The following is a 21,624-nucleotide window of genomic DNA, read 5'->3' as shown; positions in this document are numbered from 1 at the left end:
TCTCTGAAATGTTGTACGTTGATCGTGGCACCTCTGAGATGTTGTACGTTGATCGTGGCATCTCTGAGATGTTGTATGTTGATCGTGGCATCTCTGAGATGTTGTACGTTGATCGTGGCATCTCTGAGATGTTGTACGTTGATCGTGGCGCCTCTGAGATGTTGTACGTTGACCGTGGCATCTCTGAGATGTTGTACGTTGATCGTGGCGCCTCTGAGATGTTGTACGTTGATCGTGGTATCTCTGAGATGTTGTACATTGATCGTGGCATCTCTGGAATGTTGTACGTTGATCGTGGCATCTCTGAGATGTTGTACGTTGATCGTGGCGCCTCTGAGATGTTGTATGTTGATCGTGGCGCCTCTGAGATGTTGTATGTGGATCGTGGCATCTCTGAGATGTTTTATGTTGATCGTGGCATCTCTGAGATGTTGTACAGTCAACAGCAGGCTGTAGTTAGAAACACATTTAACTTGTATTTGGGTTTCATAACTCCTTTTAACTAAAAATTTCCAAACAGTCAGGCTAAGTAGCTCTTCTAGGCTTCACCCACGAAAGTCGTGATGTCATCGTAGTCCAACCTACCAGTCCAGGGACTTTGTTTTGGGTGTGGCATCAAAAGAACCTTTATTTGCATCCAATAAAATATGAACATGTTCTGACATAAGGAGCCATGTCACAGTGGAGGGACACTATATGACCACCAGATGGGGGCAAAGGCCGGGTCTGCTGGCCACCTTCCCCTGGTGAACATACCTGGGGCTGATCAGCCTCCATACACCTGTCTGATTGTCCAGGGCCCTCAATAACCTGCCTGGAAACAGGTTCAGTTGGAATTACATCTCCCATTTTTTTGTTAGGTTTTTCCAAATGTATTGATCTGGGTCCTGCCTATTGGATAGGATTACAAAGAAAAATAATAAATTGAATGGACAAATCCTTTACTTTAATTGGCACTCTCGTCCCATTCATTATATTTTTATACATTTGGTCGATAGCCATGAGATCATAAGGCAGCGCTCAGATCTGTGCTGAGGAAAGATCAATACTGCTCTGTGGGCTGTGCAGACGTGAGCAATACTGTCTCTTCTCTTGGAACGGGTCACAGGGAGGTGACAGGCTACTCTGGCATGCATGCCACGTCATTACACACACACACACGCCCACACACACACACACACACAGCACACAGGATCACCATCTTTGCTATTCAGCCAAGGGTTTTTAAACTCCTTTCATTGGCTGCGTTTTCCCAAATGTTTCCATTTGACTTATCTGCTACTGTGGTCTCTTAGCTTCGGGGCAACGCGGCCCAGTCGCACAACTCTCAAAGAAACACAGCTGGCTCATTATACTACAGTACACATGAATGGGAGAGCAGAGGCTATCCATCCCATGCTTGATGTTAAAGTGTGCTGTAAACCTACGGTCATTTATTTAACACTGCCTAATTATCAAATAAATCTAATCTAATGCAGCTGAACTGGGGTTGAACTCTGATTTGAAAACATTTGGTAATAATTCAGAAACAAAAATAATAAAGCACCCCTGACTAACCACACATTTCTGATTCCAACAGTGGAAGTTGTCATTGAGAACTTCCCGGACTACCTTCTTTTGTGGACCTTCATCAGACCGTTGGGATCAAGAGACAACAACGTGGTCCGTTATCATACCAGTAATCAATAGTCGCCGGTACTAAACCTAGAAGACCTCCATACCCAGCACAGCCTTGTTTCTTGGTTCTTCTGGTTTCTGTGCTAAAGGGGAAAGTCACATGTGGTTGAAAGTATAGTCTATGTTTTGGGAGGGCAGGGGGGTCTTTAAGATGCAGATGTATTTGTTTCGTTGAACACAAATCCCCCGGAGGGTAATTCTATGCACCTGCGACTCTAATAGCGATGTACCGATCCTCAGAAATAGAAAAGAGGGAAGACAGTGAGATGAAAGTGAGGGGAGATTCCACGAAATGAAAGGAAGCTGTACAATGAATCGCCTGCCACTGGCTTTCAAACGATGCTTCCGTCAGACATTAATAGCCACACCGTTTGCAACAAGATGCAATGTGTGTATGATATTTTAAAATGTATGCGTTGAAAAGAACAGGGTCAGGGTTCCATCATAAATAACCATGTATTTAGCCCACAAACTGCGAGAGAATGCAGCTGATGTTTTCATTCATTTATTTAAATTAATTTGAGTTGAAATTATGAACATTTTGTCAAGACATCATCAAGGTTAAATATTGCATGAGTAATGTCTGGTGTTGTTTCACTGAGTGTTAACACACTCACACATTCACACATTACCTATCTAAATGGATGAGTAGAAAATAAACACACAAAAATTATACTTTTAATCCTAAGCCTAAACCCTAAACCTAACCTTAGCCTCAACCTAAGTATTACCTCAACCTAACCTTTATCTCTGTTACTTTACATTTATTCCTAAACTTAACCCAGCCCTAATACATAACCCTGAATCTAACCGGTAATGCTTAACCCTAATTCCAATGGCTATTTCTAAATGTGACTTGTGCCCTAAACACTTATGCCAAAGACCTTTGTCTAACTTTTTTAGATTTAACCACAGTTTTGGGGACCTTTTTGTCGCTGTTACTGTATATAGTTAAAATTGTCATGCCCAATGCATAGCATAAAAGCCATTTCACACATTTTTTAAATATTTTTTTTAATTACAATCGGCTGTTTAGCGCAATTTCCATAATTTTCTCAAAGCTCCACTAATACGCTTTCACACAGAATCTCAAATAAGCATGGGATTTTGCTGGATTAAAAACCGGTTGGGAATAACATTTTCTAGCTGGCTGCATTCCTTTCAGTCTATCAAGTGTTCCTCTATAGGTTCACTCTAAGTTTGCGTTTCTGGAGTCAAAGCCCCGATTCTGAAAGTGACTTCTTTCAGCCTCTCTTGCTTTATATGAAGGCATGGGGCGTTGCTTTAAGGAAGCGACTCACATAGGGAGGCCACGCGGCATGCCGCTTAAACGAGGCAAGCAGATTTTTTAGTTTCTGAGGGCAAAGTTTGGTATTTTCAAAAATAAGTATCTTCTCCGTATGAAAGCGTGGGTTTAGTATTTGCATGATCAGATCTCGCACCGACCCAGGTTGCTGCTGCACAGACAGTAATGAGATAGGAGCTGTCTGAAACATTGTCTTCCTACTTCCACAGTCATACACCCCCCCCGCACACACAGACATACACAAACACGTACTGTATACACAGACACACACACACACACACACAGTCTAACACACAACGTGGGTATAATGGGGTAAGTTGCATGTGCTGCCGAGTTGTTTTTCATCCATAATTCATAGAAATCCGACACTACAAGAACGGCAGAACGGCAGCGTGCCAATTAGAGTGCTGGGCCGGCACCAAAAACCAGACCACCGGTGAATTCATGAATGTTTAAACCGTTTTTATCTTGCCAAAACCCGTCTCCATTCACATTCTCTGCATTTCCACATCAGATAAATATTTATGCAACACGACGTATTTTCCAAAACGTGAAATGTGTGTTTGGGGTTTGTATTTGCAGGACAGATATCACAGGGAAGGTATCTGTAATGGTTTCAAGTAAACTGCCCACAGACTGGAACAAATTGCGAACTTAAAGTAAATAGTGCTGTCTCTTTAATGCTGGTCAGAGGGAGCATGTGTTGATTGTTGGCCGATAATGATATAGCTGGATCTAGCGTGGGCAGTTCGGCTCAGTTTTCTATTAACCGAATGGAGCATGGTGTTAAACAAACACCTGAGTAGAGATCCAACAATTGTTTTTAAGGGAGTAACGGAAGCTGAAGTTGAAGATGGCTGTATGCTTAAAAAAACGATGTTTCAGATTCCCAGGGACTGCGGATGGTGTTTCTCAGTTAACTTCCCAGATAGCACACACGTCTTACCTTCATCGTCCCAACAAATACTTGATAAATCGACCCTATGCAGTAAATAGATTGTTCGCTCATTGGCAAGATGTCGCCGAAAAGACGGCACTTGATCGAATTTTACCCTCAGCCGATGTTTGAATGTTGAATGTCATTGATCGGCGCTTCCCGGCCGCTCTATGTTTGAACGATGTCTGTCAAAGCTTTGCGCTTCCCGGCCGCTCTTAATAGATCTACGGACGACTAATAGCACAATCAGAAGGGTCAGGTTGTTTGTAAGCCGTTTTTTTCCTCCTGCTCTCATTGATGTGGCAATTCGTTATAGGTAGCACATAGAGTTGGCATAGCAGGCGAACCAGATGGTAACCAAGTGAACGGTAGGTGATTGGCCTGGCGCGGGAGTTTCCTCAGCCGTGGCCGACGTACATCGTTACGTAAGAGCTCTGCCCACCACAGTGGCTATAAGGGAGAAACACGGGCGAACATCGATACTGACAATCCCGCGTGCGTCTGGGACAGTGAGAAATAAATACTAATACACCCACATCGACTCATGTATATGGCACCCTCACTTTTTCTTCACATTTTTGTAATTTGAGCGCCAGTATTTATTGTTTGTGTTTACTGTGTATAAACTGCATTTACAATGTACATATCCATGTCTTCTTACACACACACATACACACACACAATGATTCCCAGTAAACATATTTAACAGTGTTTAATATTTCAGAACATTTCAGAAATGGGTATTTGATGTGTGAAATCTTAAATTAATGAGTCATGGTTTATAACTCTTTAATCGCCTATAAAGTGAGATTTATGTATCTTAAACCAAGCAACACTCTTCAATGAATTACAGTGACTGATGTATTCTATTCATTAACACCGTCCTAAACGGTTATCTATTTAGTGCACTACTTTTGCCCCTGGCCCACGGAGTGGAAGAGCACTATTGTGCAATGGGGTGTGATTTGGGACAGAGCCTGAATTACAATAACTATTGTGTCATTTTCAGAAACATTCTTTGTGTTGTTTTTCTGAAACCAGGCACCATGTGCTGGCTAAATCACTGCATGATGCATTGGCAAACAACATTCATTAATGTGTATGCTAAATGAGAGACGAAAACTGTTTTCCTCATTATAATTCCTCGTTAGCCGGCAAACCGACGTTTTCACAGGTAAAATTAAAATGCAATATGGTGAAAAGTCCCCGTCATTTTGCAGTGACTGGGTGAAATCCATTTTAAAACTCTCTCTGTTTAACCTATCTTTTTTCTCTCTCTAGCCCTCCCTCACTCAGTTTCCACTTCCTTCTTTCCATGCATCTGTGTTCCGTGCAGGTGTAGCGTTAATCGACAGTTAAACAGTTACACGCGGTGCTAAACAGACCGGACAGCACTGTAGTGCGTCTCGCTCTCCGTGTGCAGCTTAAACAGGGCTGCTTGTTATGTCTGACCCGCCTCTGGGCCGATGTCCACCAGAACCACGCCGCATCATTTACCTGTCAAATAGACGCACTCCTATTTTCCTGTCATCACCCTTATGATTCGATTACGGAGTGCTGCGTGCCTGTGCCTGCACGTGCGTGTGAGTCCGTGCATGGGTTTGCTCCACTTCTGCAGTCTGGCCACGATGTGGAGTACAGCGGCTGGATTCTGATTGACAGCCACAGACATTACTATGCACAGGTCATGGGTGCCGGGGAAACGGAATGCAGATATATTAATATTTCAATAGATACTGTAAAATAATCCTGTAATTGTTTCTCTATCTGTGCCCGCTGCTATTTTATTAACTGAATAAATCAGTGCTTCCCAAATGGCTACCTGCACAGTGCTATATTTCACCCAACCCTGGTAGGGAATCATTTAGGACGCGACCGTTTTTTGACACTCGTTCAAAACCTCATTGTGCCATTGTGGGGACACGGAGTCCAATCCTGTATTTTGGTGAAAAGCTGATTTTCTAAAGGCCCTTCAGATCTAATCATATGGAATCTGTTCAGTAAAGAATGGAGTGTGGTTGTATTATTCATGGTTCATTCCATTTCCAACATCACATTAACTAGTTAGACTATTCTACTATTTCTTCTGGAAGCTCTTCCATATGATAGCAGGTGTGAACGTGTTCTCAGTGTTTCCCCTACTTTTTTTACCCAATAGTTGGGGGGTGGCATGGCGACACACCGACATCAACTACACAAAGGGCTGGAATGCATGAAATGCTAAAACACCCTCTTTGTTCAACAGTCTCTGTTGCTTGTCAACTTTATTTTCTTAACATTATTTGACAATACTGTCTTAACATGGGGGGGGGGGGGTTGTGGTTGGATTTTTAACACAATCCCTCTCCAACGCTAATGAGCACACACAAATGAACAACAATAATATCATAATAAAAATTAAAAAAAAAGATATGTTCTGTACATTAACTTCCTTAAGCTCTAACCATTTCTCAATGCTATGCTAACCATTGCTCATGCTATAGTAAACTGTGTGCAAAATATTCAGTTTTTCTGTGTACTGATGCAGTGGATGTAAGGTGAACTCAAGGATTCAGTGTCTGTCTTGAGAATGGTGGACTGTCTGTCTCATTGCGGATGGGAATATGTAATGTGTTTCAATATGTTGTTATTCGTTTGGCTTGAAAGACTTTGATCTGCGTAGTTAACCACTAAACATCGGAACACCTTCTTGCTCCTGTCTTATTGATTTATTGACCAATTTTTATTTGCCCGGTAAAAAAAAAAGGAATATACCTGCATAATATTTTATAACGTGACAAATGTCACTGTGAAGAAGAACACTTTTGGTCCCTAACTTTTGTTGCGGAAAATCCACACCGACAAATTTCTTAATTTCTTGTGCTTCTCTTGTCTGCCCCAGATGTGATCCACACTGTGGGACCTGTGGCCAGAGGTCATGTGGGTGAGACCGAGACCGAGGACCTGACCGCCTGCTACCAGAACTCACTGAAGCTCGTCAAGGACTACAACCTGCGTTCTGTGGTGAGTACACACTTATACCTGGGGTGGGGGGCCGAAAGGTCAGAAACAGATAAAGCAGGGTTGAGGGTTGTTCAGGGCTGTTTTTGGTGTTGTTATTGGTGCTGTTTTGGGTGTGCCACAGTGGGATGTGCTCTGTTTCTTTTGTAGATTCATGAATTTAAAAAAAAAGTTGATTAATTTCTTCTTGAATCAACTGGTTATGAGATATTACCTTGAACTCTTAGTCAACATTTCCCAACATTGCATTGTGAAAAGTGTTGAAAGTCGGTTTGGAATTGACTTCAACTGTTCTTGACATCTTCCTGGAATATCTGACTGGTGACTTTAGCCTTTGGATGGCGTAGTGGCTGAATTTGTTCAGTTCATCATCTTTTCTGACATACATCAAGGTGGTTCTTTAGCTTATTTTCTTTTTTGGGTTTCGAGATTTAGGGCTAAAAAATGAAAATAGAACTATACATTAGATATCACAAAGAAAACCTCCGGTTAAATGACCATGCATAACCAAAGTGAGTACAAAACCAAAATTCCAACTTGCTGAATAAACAACCCAACTTCCAGTGTTGGATGTGACTGTAGTGAAGTAGAGGTGACTTGGACATTGATCTTAACCATACTGTCGCATCTGTGGTTGCTAATCAGTTGGTTTTTGCCAGGTATGTTATTGGTTTGGTACCTCACCTTAGGTTGATATCTTTTTCTGACACATTCATTAGCCATCTATTGTTGTGGTTTTTTGCTGTTGACCTCCCAGTCTTAAGGACAAGGTCATGATTGACCGCTGCCACTGGCTGTGTATACTGTATTCGTTCAGTTTCTGTCTCAGTTTTGTTTTTCTGCAGAATTCCCATTGAATCTGAGTCCGAAATGATTGTCAATGCGTTGTCTTTGTCCGTTATGTGATTAGAATTGTTGTTCGTATCAGTTTTTTTCTGACTTGTGAAGGTATCCATTTTGTTGTCTTCATTGGAACAATATTGGAGCAAGGGATCAGTTCAGCGACTGTGGCTCTGGGTACAACCTACGGCACAGATTAGCTCCTGACCGCAAATCTACTCTTAATTTAAGAAAATGGAGCAGACCATCCCCGTGTTGAGCATTGTAGCGCGTCTTAAAACAATCATCAACCTCCTTGGGATTGACACAGATTAGGAGTGTTTAAAACAGCCTCAGGTGTTCAAGTATCTTTAAACCTCACCAGGAAAAGTTCTTTAAAGTGTGTGTGTGTGTTAGTCTCAGTTTTACACCATTTCAGTTTTGTCTTATCAAATCACAACCTATCCCCTCTGATGGAGCACTACTTTAGACCAAGTCATAAAGAGCTCTAGTGTACTTTAAAGGGAACAGACAGATATTTGGAACAGATACTTATTTATTTAGTTTATCTCATTCAGTTAGAATGTTTTTTTTAATATATATATATATATATATATATATATATATATATATATATATATATATATATATATACGCACATACATACATACATATATACATGCACAAGTATATGTGTGTATTTAACTAGGAACAGACTAGGATCTAGCTAGGATCATAGTCTAATGTATTTTTACAGCTGGTCCGTGTTTTCCTTTTCCCTGAGTTGAAGCACTGGGGGTGCCAGGGTGCAATCCAAATGGCAGCGTGTTTTGACCGGAGCTCTGTGAGCGCTGTCAGAGTTAACGCCGTGTGTTCAGTAGGCTGCGATCGAAGACACTGACTGGCCTGGCCTTGAAGGATGAGAAGCCTACTAAGACTGGCTATTACATCTACACATATCTACACATTCCACTTTTACTCATGTAGACACCAGTGCATGGACACACACACCCACACACACACACAATCCCTTGTTACAACAGGGAGAGAGTTGTTTTTGTAATTTCAGAAATAATTGTTATTTCAAATTGCGGCAAGCTGTAATGTCAGCTGTGATGTCAAACCACGCACTGGAGGTTTACTTGTTTAACCACTGCCCGCGTTGGCCAGTGACGTTGTAGTCATCACCGAACGGTGCAATACATGCCTGTAATCACAGCTTAGAACTGCCGCAACCTATTACATAGCCAACTAAATGTCTGTGAGGAACTAGCTTCTGCGACCTAGCCCAAAACAACAAGGCTGTAAGCGCAAATTGCTTGTCCATGAACTGGCACAAGTCAATTATTAGTCCACAACAGCCGCCATACTAATGGTTAATACTGGAGCTGGGCACCCAACCGTTAATCTGTTAATTAGCGAAGTTAACATTTTTGTTACCAATTTAACATTTAAGTAACCTGTGAAAATCTTTATCAGACTGATCCACTTTCGTGACATTTAACTTCTGTTGACTCAAGTCCGCTAACCCAAAAACATCATAAATATACATTTAAGAACCTCTAGACTCTAAGACAATTTTGGCTTCAGGCCGGAGTGGGGAACGAGACCAAATCCAATGCTTGCTGTGCTGAATATCTTGATGCTTTATTTCTCTGTCGTAAAATTGCGCCCTAGTCTTAAGGCTTAAGTATGAATGTCAAGAGTGAAAAAAAACCTTGGGAACCCTAGCATTATTTGCGAGCAGTTATTTGTGTGTCATAAACATAATTTGTGATTGGCCAAAAAGAATGGTATCTGTGAAATGGATTAATGGTTTAGGTATTCATTGTTATGCTGGGATGAGACCTTCCAAAAATGGACATCCCTCTACGTCACCTCGCCTTCAGGGAAAAGGAGGAATGTAATGTTATTTGACATAGTCAGGAAGTCAGGAATCCAGTGGGAAAAACATGAGCTTCTTGCACGTACAGTTAAAAATATACCTAATGCAAGCCAATAAAATAACCAAAAAGGAGTTTTATTGTGTGCATTTTGTTACATTCGTTTTGAAAGGAAAAACCGTTTTCTATAATAAAAATGTATGTTAACGTTTATATGGACCTTGTTAAAATTTTAACCTCACCCACCTTTCAGAATTCCTTTCTACAGCACTGACTATTTAAAATTTGCACACTGACAAGAAAGAAAAAAATCTATGTGCAGGGGGATTATGGAAACATCTGGTATATTGTTTTTTAGCAAATCCTGCTTGATAGGAATATTAATTGATGTCTTTCTCTCTTCCCCTCTCTTTCTCTCCCCCAATTTCTCTCTCTTTATTCTCTTCTAACCTTAATGTGGCCTTGATGTTGTCCTCTTCAGCCGTCAAACTACTCGAGTCTTGATGCAGAGTGCGGGGTTGTTTCCAGACTGTTGGCTGTAGGCCTCGCTGAACTGGAGTCACATTCTTTCATGCATTAGGGCACAGCTCTTGAGGTGTGAGAGTTCCAAGTTGTATTTATTCCAAGCCTTTGGTGCCCACTTCAGATCCAAGTGATTCAGTGACCACAGGGGTTCCGTGGTGGCAAGCTTTGGCTCCGAGTTCTATTGTTTTGATCAAAGTTATTATTGTTTATGAGCCGTGGTAGTTCCAGGCTCTTAGCTCAGGCAGTGTTCCAGGTTCCTGGTCAGCAGATGCCAGTATCGCGTTGCCAAGGCAACAGCACAAGGTCTGGTAACGACGCTCGCTTTTCTCGCACATTTGGTGAATGGAGAGAAAAAGTTGATCCAGACAGTGTTCTGTTTGGTCAAACGAGTCTCACAACAAATTGCCGGTTTTGGTTAGGCGTGGCTGACACTTTGGGCGGGATTGTTCTCATGCACAATCAGTTGTTTTCTCAGCGGCTGCGATGTCACTGTCCTCTGCATGTTCGATTTCCGATGCCTCCCCCACACGCAGGCGTCTTAACTGTAGCCATTCAAAATTTAGCGAAGGTAGCCCTCTGGCCTGAGAGTGACTAGATCAGTGCTAAGCTCTGTGGAAGGGGCTTGGATTGGCCTGTGTTCATGTGCTGTGTAGGATGGAGTGTGGAGGCTGGGCCAGCCAATCAGGCAGGCAGTTCTCAGGCGACCCCTCATGCGTGTTTGCCTGCGTGCCTACATATGTGTGTTCTGTCTGTGCCTACATACGTGTGTTCTGTCTGTGCCTACATATGTGTTCTGTCTGTACCTACATATGTGTGTTCTGTCTGTGCCTACATACGTGTGTTCTGTCTGTGCCTACATATGTGTTCTGTCTGTACCTACATACGTGTGTTCTGTCTGTGCCTACATATGTGTTCTGTCTGTACCTACATACGTGTGTTCTGTCTGTGCCTACATATGTGTTCTGTCTGTACCTACATATGTGTTCTGTCTGTACCTACATACGTGTGTTCTGTCTGTGCCTACATACGTGTGTTCTGTCTGTGCCTACATATGTGTTCTGTCTGTACCTACATATGTGTGTTCTGTCTGTGCCTACATACGTGTGTTCTGTCTGTGCCTACATATGTGTGTTCTGTCTGTGCCTACGTGTGTTCTGTCTGTGCCTACATACGTGTGTTCTGTCTGTGCCTACATACGTGTGTTCTGTCTGTGCCTACGTGTGTTCTGTCTGTGCCTACATACGTGTGTTCTGTCTGTGCCTACATACGTGTGTTCTGTCTGTGCCTACATACGTGTGTTCTGTCTGTGCCTACATACGTGTGTTCTGTCTGTGCCTACATACGTGTGTTCTGTCTGTGCCTACATACGTGTGTTCTGTCTGTGCCTACAAGAATTCGGAGGCAGCGTCGGTGAACGACTCATATGAGAAGACTAAAGAAAACGACGTTCTGCGGCTGTGTCAAGTCTAAGTGCAAGTCCCCTTTAATGTTAATCGATCAAAATATCAACCCTAATCTGGTCTGGTCAGCTAATCCTTGTACAGTGCGACCCAGAGTGTCCCTTCAAGACCTAGGCCGTGGTTAACTTACAACAGCAGGGCTACAGTCCCATCACAAGGACAAACACATCCAGTGGTCTGCTTTACCAGGGAGGTGTTTTAGCCTTTTCTCACAGCTGTGTTGGTGTTTAGAAGCTGCATACGGTATTAACACCTGCAAAGAAATAGGCCCGGTATTCAACCTGTGCAGCCTCCATTCTGGATCAGTGGAGAGCTGCTGGCTCGGGTTTCTCCTGATAGATGAAGGGTGTATATGGCTGAGGGATGGAGAGTTGCAGGCGTGAAAGGGAGGCCTTGAGATGAACGATGACTGAACACTGTGAGCCAAGAAAGCGTCCGTTTAACCCTGTGACTGCAGCTGGCTCTGGCTGAAATCTCCCAGGAGCACAAGAAGGGTTTTGCGCCTCTCTATCGATCTCTGTCCAAGTTGTTTTGCTGAATTTTGGTTTTAGTTTACCTTTTTATTTATTTTTTTCACCCGGCAAGTCAATTAAAAACAACCGTATTTACAGTAGCAGGAGGCAAAATGTCTACCAGTGAGCACAGCGGCAGTCATGAAGCATCGTGGACATCTGCAGCTGAAAAACTCTCCAACACGCCTGTCTATGGTGCCTCAGGGAGGACCATGGCAGCCCCTAAACCCCACCGAAATAATCGACTTCTAGTGCTGATGCACAGCATTGTGTTGATTTGGAGGCACCGCTGTGTTTTGTGTGAGTGTGTGTGTGTTTGTGTGTACGTTTGTGGCTCACACCCTAATTCACTGGAGCAGGACTCAGTCTCCAGAGCCTGTTTCTCTGGGTGAGAGAGCCATCCGTCACACGGCTCCAAGGCCCAAAACAGCACCCTGGCCATTAACAACCTTGCACAGAGTGACCAGCAGTGGTTGAAGACCGCGGACCCACGAAGCCCGGCTGGACGCCGCCAGATTAGCACATCTCTCCACGGCGTGGATGCCTGAACCGGCTGTCGGGTTTTAAAACGCCGGGCCGTGGGAATGTGCACCTCAGGGCTTGTTCTGTACTCGTTCTGGGCTGGGGTTGGTGGACCTCTCTGTGGGTCTTTGGCCGTTAACCACTGACAGGTCCGGAGCATCAGGCTGGTGGGTACACTGGCGTTGAACACAGAAACCACTGAGTGGACCTACCTGAGGTCGACCAGAACCCCCAAAGCAGAGCATCCGGTTGGGGATAATCTCAGGTCTCATTCTAGAAGACTTGGAACCATAGATAAATGGACCATATATGTTCCTTTTTTTTTTTTTTGGGAGCCTCTGGCCCAGCATGCTGCTGGCTGGTTAATCCCACCTCACAACGCCAAGTCATCACATTCATCACCAGTCTACTGGGCTTTCAGAGGTTTTCTCAACAGCCAATCTCTGGTTTCCCTGCTGTGTGTGTGTGTATGTGTGTGTGTGTATGTGTGTGTGTTTGTGTATGTGTGCGTGTGTATGTGTGTGTGTGTGTATGTGTGTGTGTTTGTGTATGTGTGCGTGTGTGTGTATGTGTGTGTGTGTGTGTATGTGTGTGTGTGTGTGTGTGTGGGTATGTGTGTGTGTTTGTGTATGTGTGCGTGTGTACACACTAACTGAAGGCCACTAAATGCAGCCTTGTGTCAGTCTGTCCACACTTACAGACATAAGGGCTGTGTAAGGGGAAGAGCAGGAGAAAGAAAGAGGGAGAGATACAGTACAGTTTAGCCACAACTAAGTTAATACGAAATGCTTTAAGCTAAACTTAATATCGTGTGTCTATTTGTGTTCTTCCAAAAAAAAAGAAAAGGAGAGATGTGCTCCATTTCCCCCAGAAGGGCATTACCCAACGACAACAACTCTCTCCCGCTGTGTCTCAATCTCAGATTCCTCAGAAAGCCCTCGAGAGCTTTGCGGCCGTCATTATTTGGTCTCAGCAAAACGGCTCCCCGAAGACCTCCGAGTGGTTACTTCAAAAACAAAGCCGGTTAATTTGCCGGTTCACATCAAGGCTTTGAAATGGCCTTGGAGTTGAAAGTCTGTGTGTGGAATGAGACGACGACGAAGATGTTTTGGGTAAACAGACGTATGTCATCGTTGTAAAGGTCACTGTGGAAGATCGTATCATACAGACCCTGAAACGAAACACCATGACTGGCAGAGCACAATGACTTCCAGATGTGTGTGCAATTTTCTTTGGGGGTGGGGTGTGGGTGGGGGGCGGTATTCATATGTTACCAGTACCCACTGACCAGTTAGTTCTGACCACCGGGCTTGGCTGAGGGAGGGAGGGAGACATTCCAGCCTGCCGTGACTAATCATGACAAGAGACCTACAGTACATTAACAACCACACAATCCTGTAGTTCCGTTTACCCAGCATCTGTCCCAGAATTCTTTGCTTCTCTGGGATGTGGTCCCGATGACCCTGTTGGAGAGACAGATCAACAGACACAATGACACTGTTGGAGAGACATGGATCAACAGACACGATGACCCTGTTGCCCATTGGGGAGGGAGGGGCTAATCATCCCAGCATTCTTACCTCAGCTCCATCCATCCTTCGCTCCACAGCTTCTAGTCATCCCACCAGTCAGCCAGCAAGGCTGCCAGTCAGTCAGACAGCCAGCTGAAGTACCAGTCAGTCAGACAGCCAGCTGAAGTACCAGTCAGTCAGGCAGCCAGCTGAAGTACCAGTCAGTCAGGCAGCCAGCTGAAGTACCAGTCAGTCAGGCAGCCAGCTGAAGTACCAGTCAGTCAGGCAGCCAGCTGAAGTACCAGTCAGTCAGGCAGCCAGCTGAAGTACCAGTCAGTCAGGCAGCCAGCTGAAGTACCAGTCAGTCAGGCAGCCAGCTGAAGTACCAGTCAGTCAGACAGCCAGCTGAAGTACCAGTCAGTCAGATATCCAGTCGGCCAACTAGGCGTGAGGGGCTGTTTGTGTCTCTCTTGGCTTTTTCCATTCACACTGTTCTGCCTCATGTCCAAACTCTGCCAAATGTCTCTGCCAGCTCTTGCTTTGGTTCAGGAGCTGTCTTCTTCTACTTCGGTCCGTTAGAAGAGGCTGTCACGGCCCTCACCTCAACACAGCATGGATGGTGTGAGACTGGGGCAGGTTTCTGTAAAGCTGTCCTGTTGGAAGTTTGATGTTTGGATGGTTGAGCAATCTTGATAATAGAAAGTAATGCAACATTATAACCCAATATCTCTATGTCTTATAAAGTCCTGCTGCGTTGATCTGTGCTCTGTCACCATTGCCCAGGCTCAGAGCATGTCTGCTGCAAATTCACCTTTCATTCTCTCCTCTTGCTACAACCCAGCTGCAGTGGAACACACAAACACACACACACACACACACACATACATACACACACATACAGTGGAACACACACTTACAGGGGAACACACACACATACAGTGTAAATTGATCTTGTTTGTGTGCCCCTCAATTCTCCTTTTTGGATGTCACTGGAGGAAAAGGGCCACAGAAGAGGAACCTGTGGCTTTTTTGCATGGTGGGTTCTGGTAGGGAGACAGAGAAACAAGGGGACAGGAAGACAAGGAGACAGGAAGACAAGGATACAGGAAGACAGGGAGGCAGAGAAACTTGTTAACGCTAATCCTCCGCTAAACTTTCGTGCACATAGACTAGCGGTGGTTAAATGTGAACAAGTGAATAAATGGCGTAAATACCCATGCTCCATTGCAGCTCCATTGCAGCTCTGGCACAAGTCAAGCACTGGCCTCCATCTGCGTAGCCTGGGCCACTGAGAAGACATGGTATGAATGAGAGTACCCGCACATTTAAATAACACTGTTGCTCCTTTACCGTGGAAACTACGGCAGTTTCAATGGGAGTGTTTCAGTAATGTTTGTAAATAACTGTGTTATTGGCAGAGAGATGCAGCACTACACCTGACCCCCCCCCCAAACGCACACACACACACACACACACACTAACACACACACACACTAACACACACACACACGTCTTCCTCCTCTCCCAGTCATTCACTTGCCCAAGCCAAATCTCTTTCTGAGCATTGAGTCGCTACCTCACACCTCCAGCTGTTTCCCAATGGACCATAAAACGAGTTCAGCTCCGTATATCAGAAGAGCTGGGATTGGACTGTTTAATGTGCTGTGTTTGTGTGTGTGCGTGTGTGTGTTTGAGAGAGAGAGAGAGAGAAAGCGAGAGAGGCAGAGAGCATGAGACAGAGAGAGAGGAAGTAGAGCTGGGATAAGACTGTTTAATGTGTTCTGGCTCAGGGTAATATTGACAGTCTGTTGGAGCGACTCTTCTCCAGCTCCCAGCCTCCAGTAGGCCAGACAGTATTGTTATTATTATTATCTACATTCAAGGGGCAATCTGTAGTTTAAACAAAAACAAAGCTGAACCCCCCTCCCTGTTTCACTCTCATAATCAAAGACACACCTACACTTACCTAAAGGATTATTAGGAACACCTGTTCAATTTCTCATTAATGCAATTATCTAATCAACCAATCACATGGCAGTTGCTTGAATGCATTTAGGGGTGTGGTCCTGGTCAAGACAATCTCCTGAACTCCAAACTGAATGTCAGAATGGGAAAGAAAGGTGATTTAAGCAATTTTGAGCGTGGCATGATTGTTGGTGCCAGACGGGCCGGTCTGAGTATTTCACAACCTACTCAGTTACTGGGATTTTCACGCACAACCATTTCTAGGGTTTACAAAGAATGGTGTGAAAAGGGAAAAACATCCAGTATGCGGCAGTCCGGTGGCGAAAATGCCTTGTTGATGCTATAGGTCAGAGGAGAATGATTCAAGCTGATAGAAGAGCAACTTTGACTGAAATAACCACTTGTTACAACCAAGGTATGCAGCAAAGCATTTGTGATGCCACAACACGCACAACCTTGAGGCGGGCCACAACAGCAGAAGACCCCACCGGGTACCACTCATCTCCACTACAAATAGGAAAAAGAGGCTACAAAATTGGACAGTTGAAGACTGGAAGAATGTTGCCTGGTCTGATGAGTCTCGATTTCTGTTGAGACATTCAGATGGTAGAGTCAGAATTTGGCGTAAACAGAATGAGAACATGGATCCATCATGCCTTGTTACCACTGTGCAGGCTGCTGGTGGTGGTGTTATGGTGTGGGGGATGTTTTCTTGGCACACTTTAGGCCCCTTAGTGCCAATTGGGCATCGTTTAAATGCCACGGCCTACCTGAGCATTGTTTCTGACCATGTCCATCCCTTTATGACCACCATGTACCCATCCACTGATGGCTACTTCCAGCAGGATAATGCACCATGTCACAAAGCTTGAATCATTTCAAATTGGTTTCTTGAACATGACAATGAGTTCACTGTACTGAAATGGCTCCCACAGTCACCAGATCTCAACCCAATAGAGCATCTTTGGGATGTGGTGGAACGGGAGCTTCGTGCCCTGGATGTGCATCCCGCAAATCTCCATCAATTGCAAGATGCTATCCTATCAATATGGGCCAACATTTCTAAAGAATACTTTCAGCACCTTGTTGAATCAATGCCACGTAGAATTAAGGCAGTTCTGAAGGCGAAAGGGGGTCAAACACAGTATTAGTATGGTGTTCCTATTAATTCTTTAGGTGAGTGTATATACACAATATTATCAATATTATAGTGTTAACCATGTTTCAGTCTAAATAATGTTGGTTTACAATCATATGGATGTCACGTCCTGGCTGTGCCCCTAGCCATCTCTGCGCTGGGCTCGGGGCATAGCCAGGACAGGACAGGAGGTGGCCTTTAGCCACCTCTACTCCTTTTTTTGGTTTCCCCAATTGGAGGCAGGTGTTAGTCATTGCCTCCAATTGGGGACCCTATTTAAGTTTAGTTTGTAGGCCCCAAGGCGTGGTTCATTTTGGTTTTGTTTATCCTGTGTAAGGAATACCCACGTCACTGGTTGCTGCTTTTTGTTTTGTTGGAGTCCTGCATTCTTTATTTTGTATTAAATGGATTACCTTACCTACCTCTACTCTGCGCCTGTGTCCTCTTCATCCCACAACCGTGACAGAATGAACCACCACCAAGAGACACAGCAGAAATGGACGGTAGGGGAACTCCTCGGTTGGCCGGACAGCGACACCGAGGAGGAGCAGAACCCCTACTGTCCTCTGCGGCACACCGGGCCTCCACAGCATCCACCCCGGAGGAGACGTCGACGGAGGCGATGTAAGCAAACCTCCGTGTGTCCGCCCCAAGAATTTCTTGGCGGGGTGCTGTGGGGGCAGGCGGAATGGAAGGACGCGGCCGTGCCACCCGTGCTCACGTGTGGGGTAGTCCAGGTGCCCCAGCCCTGCCCGGTGCCAGCTCCTAGGCGTCGGGCAACAACGCCGGGGGGGCCTATGAGGGCTTTCCCTGATGTTGGGAGATGTGAGGACTGGTGGGGCTATCGGGACCCGCCGTACCGGTTCTCGCAGCCAGCGCCCCCTGCTGCCCGGGAGCCGCAGCCGGCGCCGCCAGCGCCCCACACTGCCCGGGAGCCGCAGCCAGCGCCCCCCGCTGCCCGGGAGCCGCAGCCTGCGCCCCCCGCTGCCCGGAAGCCGCAGCCTGCGCCCCCCGCTGCCCGGAAGCCGCAGCCTGCGCCCCCCGCTGCCCGGAAGCCGCAGCCTGCGCCCCCCGCTGCCCGGGAGCCGCAGCCAGCGCTCCCCACTCCCTGGGAGCCGCAGCCAGCGCCGCCAGCGCCCCCCGCTGCCTGGGAGCCGCAGCCAGCGCCCCCCGCTGCCTGGGAGCCGCAGCCAGCGCCCCCTGCTGCCCGGGAGCCGCAGCCAGCGCTCCCCGCTCCCTGGGAGCCGCAGCCAGCGCCGCCAGCAACCCCTGCTGCTTGGGAGCCGCAGCCAGCGCCCCCCGCTGCTTGGGAGCTGCAGCCAGCGTCCCCCGCTGCCTGGGAGCCGCAGCCAGCGCCGCCAGCAACCCCTGCTGCTTGGGAGCCGCAGCCAGCGCCCCCCGCTGCTTGGGAGCTGCAGCCAGCGTCCCCCGCTGCCTGGGAGCCGCAGCCAGCGCCGCCAGCGCCCCCTGCTGCCCGGGAGCCGCAGCCAGCGCCCCCCGCTGCCTGGGAGCCGCAGCCAGCGCCGCCAGTGCCCCCTGCTGCCCGGAAGCCGCAGCCTGCGCCCCCCGCTGCCCGGAAGCCGCAGCCTGCGCCCCCCGCTGCCCGGGAGCCGCAGCCAGCGGTCCCCGCTCCCTGGGAGCCGCAGCCAGCGCCGCCAGCGCCCCCCGCTGCCTGGGAGCCGCAGCCAGCGCCCCCCGCTGCCCAGTGGCCGCAGCCGCCAGCTCCTCCCGCTGCCCAGTGGCCGCAGCCGCCAGCTCCTCCCGCTGCCCAGTGGCCTCAGCCGCCAGCTCCTCCCGCTGCCCAGTGGCCTCAGCCGCCAGCTCCTCCCGCTGCCCAGTGGCCGCAGCCGCCAGCTCCTCCCGCTGCCCAGTGGCCGCAGCCGCCAGCTCCTCCCGCTGCCCAGTGGCCGCAGCCGCCAGCTCCTCCCGCTGCCCAGTGGCCTCCGCCGCCAGCTCCTCCCGCTGCCCAGTGGCCTCCGCCGCCAGCTCCACCCGCTGCCCAGTGGCCTCAGCCGCCAGCTCCACCCGCTGCCCAGTGGCCTCAGCCGCCAGCTCCTCCCGCTGCCCAGTGGCCTCAGCCGCCAGCTCCTCCCGCTGCCCAGTGGCCTCAGCCGCCAGCTCCACCCGCTGCCCAGTGGCCTCAGCCGCCAGCTCCACCCGCTGCCCAGTGGCCTCAGCCGCCAGCTCCTCCCGCTGCCCTGTTTTCGCCGACGCCAGGACCCGCCGTGGACTGGCCGCCGCCCGGGCCCGCGGATGACTGGCCGCCGCCGCCCGGGCCCGCGGATGACTGGCCGCCGCCGCCCGGGCCCGCGGATGACTGGCCGCCGCCGCCCGGGCCCGCGGATGACTGGCCGCCGCCGCCGCCCGGGCCCGCGGATGACTGGCCGCCGCCGCCCGAGCCAGCGGATGACTGGTCGCCGCCGCCCGGGGCCGTGGATGACTGGCCGCCGCCGCCCGAGCCAGCGGTTGACTGGCCGCCCGAGGCCACGGATGACTGGCCGCCGCCGCACGAGGCCGCGGATGACTGGCCGCCGCCCGAGCCCGCGGTGGACTGGCCGCCTTGTCCCGCAGCGCCTTCACCTGCCCAGGAGCCCCCGCATCGTCCTACGGCGCCCTCGCCTGTCCCGGCCTCTGCGGCGCCCTCGCCTGTCCCGGCCTCAGCGGCGCCCTCGCCTGTCCCGGCCTCAGCGGCGCCCTCGCCTGTCCCGGCTCTTCCTGAACCTCCGCCGGCTCTCCCTGACCCTCCGCCGGCTTCCCTGTCTCCGGCTCCTTCGCCGGCTCTCCCACAGGGTTCTGACCCTCCGCCGGCTCCTGCTCCTCCACCGGCTCCTATTCCCCCGCCGGCTCCCCCGTCTCCTGCTCCTCCGCCGGCTCCTGCTCCCCCGCCGGCCGTCAACCCTCCGCCGGCTCCCCCGGCTCCTGCTCCTCCGCCGGCTGCCGACCTGCTGCCGGCTCCTATTCCTCCGCCGGCTCCCCTGTCTCCTATGCCTCCGCCGGCTCCCCCGGCTCCTACTCCTCCGCCGGCTCCCCCGGCTCCTGCTCCTCCGCCGGCTGCCGACCTGCCGCCGGCTCCTATTCCTCCGCCGGCTCCCCCGTCTCCTATTCCTCTGCCGGCTCCTATTCCTCCGCCGGCTCCCCCGGCTCCTACTCCTCCGCCAGCTCTCCCGCCGGCTCCGGACCCTCCGCCGGCTTCCCCGGCTCCTGCTCCTCCACCGGCTCCTATTCCCCCGCCGGCTCCCCCGTCTCCTATTCCTCTGCCTGCTCCTATTCCTCCGCCAGCTCCCCCGGCTCCTACTCCTCCGCCGGCTCTTCCGCCGGCTCCGGACCCTCCGCCGGCTCTTCCGCCGACTCTTCCGCCGGCTCCGGACCCACCGCCGGCCCTTCCGCCGGCTCCGGACCCTCCGCCGGCTCCCCCGGCTCCTGCTCCTCCACCGGCTCCTGCTCCTCCGCCGGCTCCTACTCCTCCGCCGGCTCTTCCGCCGGCTCCTGACCCTCCACCGGTTTCCCCGTCTCCTATTCCTCCGCCGGCTCCCCCGGCTCCTACTCCTCCGCCGGCTCTTCCGCCGGCTCCGGACCCTCCGCCGGCTCCCCCGGCTCCTGCTCCTCCACCGGCTCCTATTCCCCCGCCGGCTCCCCCGTCTCCTGCTCCTCCGCCGGCTCCTACTCCTCCGCCGGCTCTTCCGCCGGCTCCTGACCCTCCGCCGGTTTCCCCATCTCCTGCTCCTCCGCCGGCTCTTCCGCCGGCTCTGGACCCTCCGCCGCCTCCCCCGGCTCCTGCTCCTCCGCCGGCTCCTATTCCCCCGCCGGCTCCCCCGTCTCCTACTCCTCCGCCGGCTCTCCCGCCGGCTCCGGACCCTCCGCCGCCTCCGCCGGCTCCTACTCCTCCGCCGGCTCTTCCGCCGGCTCCTGACCCTCCGCCGGTTTCCCCATCTCCTGCTCCTCCGCCGGCTCTCCCGGCTCCTGCTCCTCCGCCGGCTGTCGACCCTCCGCCGGTTCCCCCGGCTCCTGCTTCTCCGCCGGCTGTCGACCCGCCGCCGGCTCTCCTGCCGGTTCCTGTCCCTCCGCCGGCTCTCCCGTCTCCTGACCCTCTGCCTCCCTGGCCTGTCCCTGCGGCTCCGCCTCCCCGGCCTGTGCCGGCGGCTCCGGGCGCTGAGCCTCCGCCGGTCCGGGTGTGGTCGTCCCGGTCTTGCGGTCGGGAGCCCGCGCCTTTGGGGGGGGGTACTGTCACGTCCTGGCTGTGCCCCTAGCCATCTCTGCGCTGGGCTCGGGGCATAGCCAGGACAGGACAGGAGGTGGCCTTTAGCCACCTCTACTCCTTTTTTTGGTTTCCCCAATTGGAGGCAGGTGTTAGTCATTGCCTCCAATTGGG

General features: G+C 49.9%; 1 protein-coding gene across 3 annotated transcripts in view; it reads left to right on the top strand.

The window, feature by feature from the left end:
• macrod2 (mono-ADP ribosylhydrolase 2) overlaps nt 1–21,624 on the top strand; it is a 659,853-nt gene that overhangs the window by 439,375 nt on the left and 198,854 nt on the right. For all 3 annotated transcript variants that reach the window (XM_029120510.2, XM_029120511.2, XM_029120509.2), the window contains exon 6: nt 6,802–6,923. In XM_029120510.2, the coding sequence (XP_028976343.1) occupies nt 6,802–6,923 (122 nt within the window). The remainder of the gene's footprint in view (nt 1–6,801; nt 6,924–21,624) is intronic.

Source organism: Esox lucius, chromosome 6 (assembly GCF_011004845.1).
Source record: "Esox lucius isolate fEsoLuc1 chromosome 6, fEsoLuc1.pri, whole genome shotgun sequence".
NCBI classification, from domain to species: domain Eukaryota; kingdom Metazoa; phylum Chordata; class Actinopteri; order Esociformes; family Esocidae; genus Esox; species Esox lucius.
The sequence above is the reverse complement of the archived record's forward strand: the minus strand, read 5'-3'. Positions and strand labels throughout refer to the sequence as shown.